Here is a 10,935-nt window from a genome sequence, read left to right as displayed (position 1 = left end):
TGTTAGCTTTTTTATGTTTTACTTTGAAACATTAACATACATTGAACATGAATTGTTTTAATTGATATTTAGTTGTTGTGTTGTGGCTGTTTATGTTTTAATTTGACCTCTTGGTGTTTGTTGTGTGTTTGTCTAAGTATTTTTGCATTGCTGTTAACAGAGCAAGCTTGAACTCAGTGAGTTTCTATTATATAAATAAAGGTTTCAATCAATCAGTACATGCAGTAAGTGTCCATAATAGAAAATTTAGTAAAAATGCAACAAAATGTAATGCTGTCTATTTAAAGAGTTTTGTTGGAATAATTAATGTGGAAAGACACTACAGAAACAAGTAATGGTGATTTATTTAACAAACAGCTGGGATGCAAATGCACCACCTTCTGTCAGACACATTACAGTAACATTTGCCTGATCTCTTTCTCAGTTTCTCTCAAACAGCAGAGGCAGAAGCACGACTCTCACACACCCTCCTGACCTCTTCATCAAGGTAAGCGGCATTACATCTCTCCTCAGTTGAGAGAAACTTAAACATACATTGGCTCAGAGTAAGAAGAAATACTACATGCCAGCAGAACCTGAAAGTTTATTTTTTTGTCTGATTTTGTTGACATAATTGATTCTGTACTCTTTTTTTAAAACAAGAAGCTGTGTGAAGGTTTTAATCAGCTGAGTTAGTCTGTTCTTTAGGTTCAGAAAAGGAATGGTTCAGATAGTCATAAAAGAAAATTAAAAATGTTGACTATGTTGACTGATGATTAAAAATGTTTAGTTTAGTTTTATTTTAACAATCAGCCAGAAAGTTTTTTCTTGACCTTAAAAATAGTTTAAAAAACAGAAAAAAACCCTCCAGATCCACTTACTCTCTTTTGAGAGCTTTCATCTGCATGCAAACTCATCAAACTCCTCCACAGAAAAGATCTGAGCAAAACTCTCCTCTGAATACTGTGAGTACTGAAAATCTTCACTCAAGTAAAACTACTACTGTAAAAGAATACTCGAGAAAAATAAAACATATTTGACAAGTAAAATGTAAGTAAGCCTACTTGGTCAATATATAAAAGTAGCCTGCAAGTTACTTGGTGTTTTACTAAAGTGTTTATTGCATCAGGTTAGAAATAGCAACTGAGCAAAATGTTTATTTCTAGGATACACTCTACTGTTTATGATCTCCAATTTACCTATTTGTGTTCAATACAATTATTTCACTTTTTTTCTTTAAATGTACATGAAGCCATCAACAAGACTGCAACCCTACTATTACAGCCTGTGTCTGTTATCTTTAGATGGAAATGTAGCCAACCAAACCACTTGCTTTGATATGAAGGGCGCTGCACAGGCACCCAGTACAATATAATTATTCCTAAAGCATCTATGAACAATGTTGAATGGAATAGGTGTGCCTATATATATATGAGGGAGCTGTGCGTCATGCGTAAACAAGGCTGTTTTATTCACCCATATTTACTCTCTCAATATGCCTCTCAAACAATGTTCCTGAATAAATAACAGCTGGTGGCCTACTGAGTGAAGCCAAGATGAGTTTCACCAGAAAACATCATGACTTCACCATCAGGCATCGCTATAAAACAAACAGCTACCAATGCCAATTAGAAAGAGAGAACAATACTAAATTAAAAAATTTGCCTGATTTTCTAAATGTTTGCATTTGTCCAGCTCATTAATATTTGGCATAAGACTGGTATCTGGCACTGGTTAAAGAGCTCTCCTGCATAACACAGTTTGACGACAACTCATTTCGGTTAATGTAGCAAAAAGCACAGTAACAGATTAGTTTTGAAAGTATAAATGGTAAATTTACCATTTAAAAGTAGATTACAGACCCCCAAAAACTCTCCAATAAAGAGAAAAACTACTATTTTAAAGAGAAACATGAAAAGTTAACGCTCCTTAAAAAAGCATTTTCACTCATTTAGTGAATTACTACCCACTCCTGGTGGCAGGGACCCTGTTAAGGGGGTGCTAAGTGGCCGTGGTACAAGGTTGTCAATTACAAGGTAGGTGCACCCTAAAACATGCTTTACTGTGTATTGTCCGCTAAATGGACCATAATTTACTAAATGAACATCATGCTGTATTGAAGAAGGCTTGAAACTAGTGAAACTATAAACTCATTAGGAAAGTGCTTACTGAGGTAATAAATCCAGGGAGAAGTAGGGTCATTTTGTCATTGACTCCAGACTTCTTTTTGCAACCTGTGGAGTCACCCCATGCTGGCTGTTGCAAGAGGAAGAATGCAGGTTAAAGGGACTTCCACATGGGCTTCACAGACCCCGTGGTGCGGCTTGTATGCAAGAAAAAAAAAATCCCATCCCCTCCCTTCAGGCCTCTCTCCAAAGCCACTCCCTCAAAATTTTCATGAGCAATGAGTGCATGGGCACAGTGTATGCAGGTAGACAGGCAGGTGGGACAGCTAGTCATTTCCTTCACACCAAATGAAATGACAGGACGTAAAGAACATTTCAACAAATACACCAAACAGTGAGATAATTAGCCTAGCCTAGCTTTAAACATCTTTGCAACATCAAATTGCTCAGTGAGGAAGGTTAAGATGCGTTTGGAAGCTCCCAACAAAATGTGGATCCTGGGATGACATTTTTTTGGTCAAACATTAGACAGACATTATTGTAGATTATATCAGATTCACAAAGGCATTTTGAATTGTCATAGAAAAGCACAGGTGATATTAACAATGTGTCTGTTCTTTTTAACTGTCCCTGTAAGTTGTGGCGGACAAAGAGCCAGAATGAACAATAGACATTTAGCTGAAAAAGCACAGGTGTAATTGATTAAACATTCAAAACAAATGCCTTCCATTTGGTGATCTTCCAGTGTGCTGGTATTGTGCATGCTGGCTCACTTATGTTTGTTTACACCTGAGCTTTTCCTACTGTGGCATGTCAAAATAGCTTCTGTAAAAAGGTATATTGTTTTTATCCGTATTTCTCTGTTTGCTTTGGTCTTCTATCTTTGCAATGCATTTCCTTATGTAGTGTACAGTGTGTAATGTTTCATTCCAACACATTCTCACTCCCGACTCATATTGACACTTGGTCAAGGCCCTTTGGCGTCACTTTTTAACGCCCTGGGTAACCGTTTTGCGTAATTTTTAGACGTTTAAGGCTCCGCGGTCAAGTTAGTAACGTTTAGCAACAACCAAGTGCGGGTTCTGGCCCTCCATCCACCCCAACCACCTCCTTACTCAGCCATTTCTGTTAAATATTATTTAATTACTATATGTCTATATGTCATGAGTCGGGAGTGAGAAGGGGTTGTTCATTCATATACCTGTGATTTGTGTATTTGCATGTGTTTTTCTTAAGGTGCAGGGCATGGACATCTCTCAGCCCCCATAGATTTGAATTAGCCTCAGAAACTGACAGCTGTGTGGTCTCTTACCTGCAAATAAATTGCAAATACTATTGTGACGTTTGGACATTAAAAAGTACCATTACATAAAGTTGACCAACAGAATTGGACTTTTGGTAATGTGAGAGCAGGGATCCTTACATTGCCACCAAACCAGCTTACATGCATATAAATGTCATGGATATAGTGTTCTAACAACTGGCCATTTCGTTCTAGAAAATGCTCTATAAATTGATTAGCAGTTTTTAAACTTTAGACAGAAGAGACGGTGCAAAAATTGAGAGTGAGAGTTCCAGGTTTCAACCTGTGCTCCAGTCCACCCCACATTTTAACGACACAGCTCTGTTCAATATGTATTCACTTTGCTTCATTCAGAGAAATCAAACGTCAGATTTGAATTACAATGCCTTATTGCAGTTCCTTCTTCACAACATTTGTCTCTGACTTCCAAGCTTTTTTCTGGTTCTTTAACAGATAACACGGCAATGGCATCGCCTTACCCTGGTCCCCCTGCAGACTACAACATGGGAGTCTACCAAGTTCAGCCTGGCATCCAACCCGGTAAGAGATCAGGGACCTTCATCTGTGTCATTTTACCTACTTGTATCTTTTTTTAAAATTATTATTCCTGTCATTTTAATCCATGTGACAGGAGACTTTTAGCAGTTTGTTTATCATTCTGTTCCTTAAATCTTTTTTTTTCATGCAAAATGTCTCTTTCTTATATCCACTTCCAGTATCAATTACCTGTTTACCAGTACATCCTGTTACAACTTGGAGATTGTCTCTCTATTTCCGATTCTCACCAGTTAAAATAACTTTGAATTTGCAGATCATAGTAAAAGACTGCAGGTCTGTTGTGTTGTCAGTGGATGTTACAGGGTGTTGTATGTCTTCCTCATAGCGAACCAGGTGGTGGTGGTGCAGCAGCAGCCACCATCTGATGTTCCTGGACAGATGCAGTGTCCTTACTGCCAAACCAATGTTGTCACTAAAGTAGAGCATAAAAATGGTACGCTCACCTGGCTGATCTGTGGTGTATTAGGAGTCTTAATGTGAGTAAAGATCCCAACACACACACACACACACACACACACACACACACACACACACACACACACCCAAATCAACTCTGTACACTGTAAAGCATCACACAGGAATTTGTGAGGAGTGTTAGTGGAATCAACTATTTCTTTCTCATTAACTTAAAGTATGTTTTATTCATTTCAAACTAATTCAACTTAAAATGAAAAAATCTTTTGAGAATGATTTACAGTGTACGCATTTATGTGCACATTATGAAATATTTTTTTTACTTTATTGTGATACTCCACACCAGGATCTGGCCTTGCTGTTTGATCCCCTTCTGTGTGAATGCTTGCAAAGATGTGGAGCATTCGTGCCCCACCTGTAACAGGGTCCTGCATATCCACAAACGCATGTGAAGCAGCACTGCAGTGCAAACTCTACTGAAGTAACAACAAAAGGTAGAGAAGTCAACCACGACTAAATAAAGATTTGTACAGGAGCCAACCTCTCTATGCAAATACATCAGTTGTCATCATAGATCATGTGCTCCTTTGCGTAACTTACTTAATTAGTCATTTCAATAAAAATTTGCAAATTTGTTGAATTAAAATGTGCAATCATGTTGTAAAAAATGTAATGGGAAAAATGTAATCTTTTCTTAACTTGACCTGAGCAATGTTGTATCAGTATAATAGGTTTTCTTTTATTTACATGTGTTTTGTTAAAAGGGAAACATGGGTAGTTTTCAGCCTGGACACTATTTTCCTGAAGCTGGCAGCTGTTAAATGTACATCCACTGACAGGCTCAGATTGTTCTGACAACATTATAGAACATTTATAAAATGTAATGGCTGCAAGTAAAGTCAAAATATTTTGCATTTAAAGTTATTATATTGATATAACTTCTGTATTATATTTCATTTTGATTGCATGTTTAATGTTTTATTGGAATTTCAGTTCTTTGACATAAAAAGTAGTTGTTTTATTGAAGGTAAAATATTTCAACATGAACAAAATCCCAATTTCTGAACCATGTGTCAAAAATTTGTGGTTAAATTGTTTATTAATTAAACTCATTCTGTTAACAGTTGAAAGCCTTTATCAAAATAAAAAACAACTTACTGTTTGTGGCATGAAATTATTATCAATATATGAATAAATCACAAATTAACCACCACTGAAATGTCTTCTTTTTTTATTTATGGCTAAAAGTTGCTGTATACTTTAAAGAACTTAAATTTAAAAGAAAAATAAAGAGTACATAATCTCACAAAAGTGAGTACACGCCTCACATTTTTGTAAATATTTGATTATATCCTTTCATGTGTCAATGTGATGGCCTAAGCCACACAGGGTAACAGCCAGAAAGGTAATACCGCACACAAGCCTATCAGCACACAAGCCATGTTTTAAGTACACAAGTTACATTATTTTTGTATTAGCCACACCCCAAACAATTCATGATTTCAAAATTTTCCATCTGAATAATCAGAATGGTTGAGATTGAAATCCCAACCCTAAATAAATGTTGAATCAATATTGCAATACTGATGAAAAACGACCATGTATGAGCGTGACATTGGAATAATATTGATTTATAGTTGCCCCGATTATACTTGATTAAGCATTGATTTGTAGTTGACTGTTGTAGTAACAACAATGTTGAAAAATCATCTATTTATAGTTGACCAGAAATGACATGATATTGAAAAGCAATTGAATTATAGTTGACCGGGAAACATGATTGAAAAGTAATTGAATTATAGTTGACCGGGAAATATGATTGGAAAGTCATTGAATTATAGTTTACCGGGAAACATGATTGAAAGGTAATTGAATTATAGTTGACCGGGAAACATGATTGGAAAGTAATTGAATTATAGTTGACCAGGAAATATGATTCAAAAAATCATCTATTTATAGTTGACCGGGAAATTATGCGATATTGAAAAGCCATGGATTTATAGTTGACCGGGAAACATGACTGAAAAGTCATTGAATTATAGTTGACCGGGAAATAGGATTGAAAAGTCATTGAATTATAGTTGACCGGAAAACATGATTGAAATATCATCTATTTGTAGTTGACCGGGAAATGACGTGATATTGAAAAGCCATGGATTTATAGTTGACCGGGAAATACTGTATGATTGAAAAGTCAATGCAGTATTATTGACCGGGAGACCATCGCTTGGTAGATCAACGTTCCTGAACCCCACACATCTCACAAGTCCACATCAGGTAAGCACATATTTATTTATCTAATGTTTAATTGTACCAAATTTGTAGACATTTATCGTTTATTGACATTGTCTAAAATTATATGCAGTCATAGACTATATACAGTGTTTCAATACCATTTTCCAAGCTCCATCGTATTAGGATAAGTTACTTCGCTAGTATAAATGCTAACTTTATCACCAGAAGATAATATCCTGTACAGGACTGTATTTTATCTTTGCTCAGATTTCGACTGCTTTGCGAAATATATGCACACCTTTCTCATGCTCGTAACTGATCTTAGCTAATGCCCCTGCGATTTCACTTTAAATAAGCCAGCTAACTTGATACATCTGTCAGTCTTCTACAACTTTCAGCCTCCAGATTCAATCTATGACTGCATTTAATGTTTGACAATTTAAATAACGTTAAACTATAAATGTCAATGGATTCCACCACAGCCAGGCAGTCTACATCTACAATAAACTGGCAAATTGGTAACATTAGTGAATTCAAGTAAGTTAACTGTTATATTTATAATATAGCGTCAATTCAGCCCGACTGACATTGTTCATCTTCACATCCTTTTCACTACTGAAAGTTGTTTTATTTGTATGTTTTCTGTTATAGATGCCCTGATTGAACCAATGGGGACAGAAGTCTTTGACTTTGCCCAGGCAGCACAAAAATGGCTTCCTATGCTCCCCACCCGATGGGTGGACAGAGCAGAACAGGAGTAGTGAATTTTTTTTATTCCATAAATAAACTTGTATTTTTTAACTGATTAAATTGTCCGTTGTCATTTATACATTTTTTATATATTATAGTCTCTTTTCTGTGGTTTAATATTGGTTGAAATAACATTGAAGTCACGTTGATTTTTAGTTAGCTATGATTTCAACGTTGTTTCAATATTAAAAAAGGGTGCAAAATGATGATGAATCAACATGAAATTAGCGTTGACAGCAGAATGTTGTTTCAACGTTTCAATAGTTGTATTGGTTGAAATACTATTGAAGTCACGTTGATTGTTAGATAGGCTATCATTTCAACGTTGTTTCAATAGTAAAATTGATTGAAAGAACATTGAAGTCACTTAGATTTTTAGTTAGGTTTTTATTTCAATGTTGTTTCAGTAGTAAGATTGGTTGAAATACTATTGAAGTCACGTTGATTGTTAGTTAGCTATCATTTCAACGTTTTTTTCAATAGTAATATTGGTTGAAATAACATTGAAAAAGTCACATTGATTTTAGTTAGCTATGATTTCAACGTTGTTTCAATATTAAAAAAGGGTGCTGTTGTAAATTCCCTATTATTACTGTTTGTGGTGCAGGATTTGTTCAGTGCTGAATTTAGTGTTTTGCATCAGGAACCTCGTTAGGCAGCTAAGGGGGTCCTTATAATATTCAGCCGTTCACGGCATTCTTGTTTATTTTACGTCAATACCTGTCTGCGTTTGTGATGAAGGTGGGTGGCAACGATCTGCTAATGATTGCTAATTAGTTCCGTTGATATGCAAATGAAACGGTGATTTTCGCCGCTAATGTAACATAACGTTACTAACGTAGCAGTGTTTATGTGATGTTTAACGTGCTGGCTGATTTGGTAATAAGCTAAAGCTAAGTTCGAGCTAACGTGCTCTTTAAACTAGTATTCTCATGTATATTATGTTTTGTTTATTGCAGATACCAGTACAGAAAGAGAGTCAATCAGTCCAATGTGAAGTCTCAGACAGAACAGATAATAGAGATAAATTCTAATGAATCAAACTGTAAACAGCAAACCAGGAACACAGAGCTGTATTTCATTTGGAGTTGTGCTTCATCAGTAAAGCAGAGTTAACAGTCCTACTGTGTCCGGCCTCGCTCTCTAATCGGAGTGTCTGTGTGGATGAGGTGTTCCAGCGAATCCCCCTAGAGCAACATACAGTCATAGCTCTCACCAACACTGGTCCTTCGAGCCGGATTGCTTCACCCATATCAGCAAAATGGACATAACGAGAACATCAACTATCGCAAGTGAAGCGACAGGACGGCCACGGCAGCTACCAGCTTATCTCCAGGGCTACCAGGTCAGCCTCCCTCAGTCCCTCATGCCTTATACTGCTGCTCATCCGGATGGAGACTTAGGTGCCAGTGCACAGCAGCTGCAGTCACTCAGCTTGCAGACCGGGTCTGTTTCTCATGATGGCCAGCTACTTCAAGCACTCGGACACCCACCCTGTCATCCCCCCGCAGCAGTAGTCGATAAGGTGAGCCAGTGGAACGCAACACCACCAGCTACTACATATCCTAGCTTACCAATGGTGTGGTGAGCCATGTTCTCCCGCATCACAGCGATCAGTTAGCCCAAGCTTCCTGCCAGATGTTACAACTTGGCGAAACACACAAGCAGCTGCATTTACTGCCAGTGCCGCAAGTACAGTATTACTGTCCCAAGTTATAACATCCACTACCTCAAGCCAGAGCCATGGCCAAAGTGACATTCTAACCCGATCCCTTCCAGTGACATTAACCTCTGCATCAGAGTTTGCACCAGTCCCCAAGCAACCACTCCCCACAATAACAAACATGTTACAGCCAACAGCATCTACGCCATACCAACCAGCCTATCAAATAATGCATCCTGTGACTACGGCTGCAAGTGTCCAGCATAGTAGCCCTCTACACATATGCCAGTCCAATACCAGCCCTGTTCTGCAACTCCAACCTATCCAGCATGCCAGCCCCTGGCTTCACCAGCACTGCTCCCTGTGCTTCAACCCACCACTCTGTCAAGTAACGTTGCACATTACGGCCAGTTGTCATACACTCCTGCTGCAGTTCCACACCCTGCGTACCAGCCTCCACCAGCTATTACTGCACACACTGTGTACCAGCTTCCATCAGCCATTACGGCGCAGCCCATGATCCAGTCACAGAGCTATCAGCCAGGTCTGCCTATACAACCTGTTCTCCAGCCTCAGCCTCCGTCCGCAGTGCAGCCTGTCTACCAGCCAGTGCCCATAATGCCAGGTCATTCTAATCAGGTATACAATACTTCCTTGCCGCAGTACGCCATGCTGCAGTCTCCATACAGTTTCCAGATGCCGAAGCAGCCTGTTCCTGTACCTGAACTGCCCAAGCTGGTGCATGACAGTGAGAGAGAATTCACTGACCTCAAGATGGCGCTAGACCACCTGCTTGGCCCCCACACAGAGCTGTCAGAGCACTACAAGTACCGGGTACTCATGGAGCACTTAGTCCTGGATGAAGCCAAGCTAATTGCTCAGTCCTGCAGACATTATACCCAACCCTACTTGGCTGCAATGGAAGCATTACAGCGCCAGTATGGACAACCACATCAGCTCGCACAAAGTGAGATTGCTGCAATCTTAAATGCCCCTGAAGTTAGATCGGGAGACACAAAAGGCTTCCAGAGTTTCGCCCTCAGTGTTGACTTGCTAGTAGGAATGCTCACTTCACTAGAAGGGCCCAATGGGACAGAACTGATGTCAACTGGCCATGTCGACAGACTGCTTAGTAAGCTGCCCAAGCATATGAGAGACAGTTTTGTAGAGCACCTCCAAACACAAGGTCGTCTCAACACAAGTCGACTCAACCCCTACAACCTCAGAGACCTCGCCAATTGGCTCAAAGTTAAGGCAGAAGCTCAAAGACTATCTGCAAGAATGGCACAGCGCCATCGTTCTGAAGAGTCCCATGTCTCCAGGAGAGACAGACACGCTCCAGCTTCCAAGCCCCGAGTGCAGTCTGTGTCTGTTTATCATGGCTCCGACAAACCCAAAGCTGATAACAGTCATCCTGCAGAGACAGCCCGCTCTAATCCCAAATCACAAAGGTCCAAGAAGTTATGTCTCTTCTGTAAGAGCACAGAGCACTATCTGTCACAGTGCACTGATATCGTTCAGCGGTCACCAGATGAAGTCAGGAAATGGCTCGAACGTAATAAGCGCTGTCGTAATTGTGGTCGGACAAGCCACCAGCCCGAAGCATGCACCTTAAAGAAACCATGCAGCGACTGTCAAGAAATTCATCTGAGAGTTCTACACAACGTTGCTGAGTCAGACTCACGTGTCTACCTCATCACTCCACGTGACCAAGCCACCCTCAGCAACTCTAAGCAAGGAAGAAAGGTATACCTCAAGGTGGTGCCCATCATAATAAGTTACGGCCACAAGTCACTGAAGACCTACGCCATTCTGGATGATGGAGCCGAACGAACAATAATACTACCAGCGGCTGCCCAACGTCTAGGCCTCAAAGGTAAAGCAGAGACCCTCACTCTCCGCACCAT

General features: G+C 39.3%; 1 protein-coding gene across 1 annotated transcript; it reads left to right on the top strand.

Annotated features, from left to right (window-relative positions):
- The first annotated feature begins 3,872 nt into the window (after positions 1 to 3,872).
- Positions 3,873 to 5,238, top strand: LOC119882112 (LITAF domain-containing protein-like). Its single transcript, XM_038692130.1, has 3 exons — positions 3,873 to 3,948; positions 4,292 to 4,442; positions 4,727 to 5,238. Exons 1-3 carry the CDS (start codon positions 3,873 to 3,875, stop codon positions 4,830 to 4,832), a joined length of 333 nt encoding a protein of 110 aa, XP_038548058.1. The 3' UTR covers positions 4,833 to 5,238.
- The last annotated feature ends 5,697 nt before the right edge of the window (positions 5,239 to 10,935 follow it).

The sequence above is a fragment of the Micropterus salmoides genome, unplaced genomic scaffold, assembly GCF_014851395.1.
Source record: "Micropterus salmoides isolate LMB-PRFRI ecotype aquatic unplaced genomic scaffold, ASM1485139v1 Ms_hic_scaffold_2915, whole genome shotgun sequence".
Taxonomy (NCBI): Eukaryota; Metazoa; Chordata; class Actinopteri; order Centrarchiformes; family Centrarchidae; genus Micropterus; species Micropterus salmoides.
The sequence above is the reverse complement of the archived record's forward strand: the minus strand, read 5'-3'. Positions and strand labels throughout refer to the sequence as shown.

Bases quoted from the DNA above. Each gene is read 5' to 3' on its own strand.
- LOC119882112 (XM_038692130.1), top strand. From the start codon at position 3,873: ATGGCATCGCCTTACCCTGGTCCCCCTGCAGACTACAACATGGGAGTC. The intron at 3,949-4,291 runs GTAAGAGATCAG...TCTTCCTCATAG, and splicing joins TCAGCCTGGCATCCAACCCG to CGAACCAGGTGGTGGTGGTG. The intron at 4,443-4,726 runs GTGAGTAAAGAT...ACTCCACACCAG, and splicing joins GGTGTATTAGGAGTCTTAAT to GATCTGGCCTTGCTGTTTGA.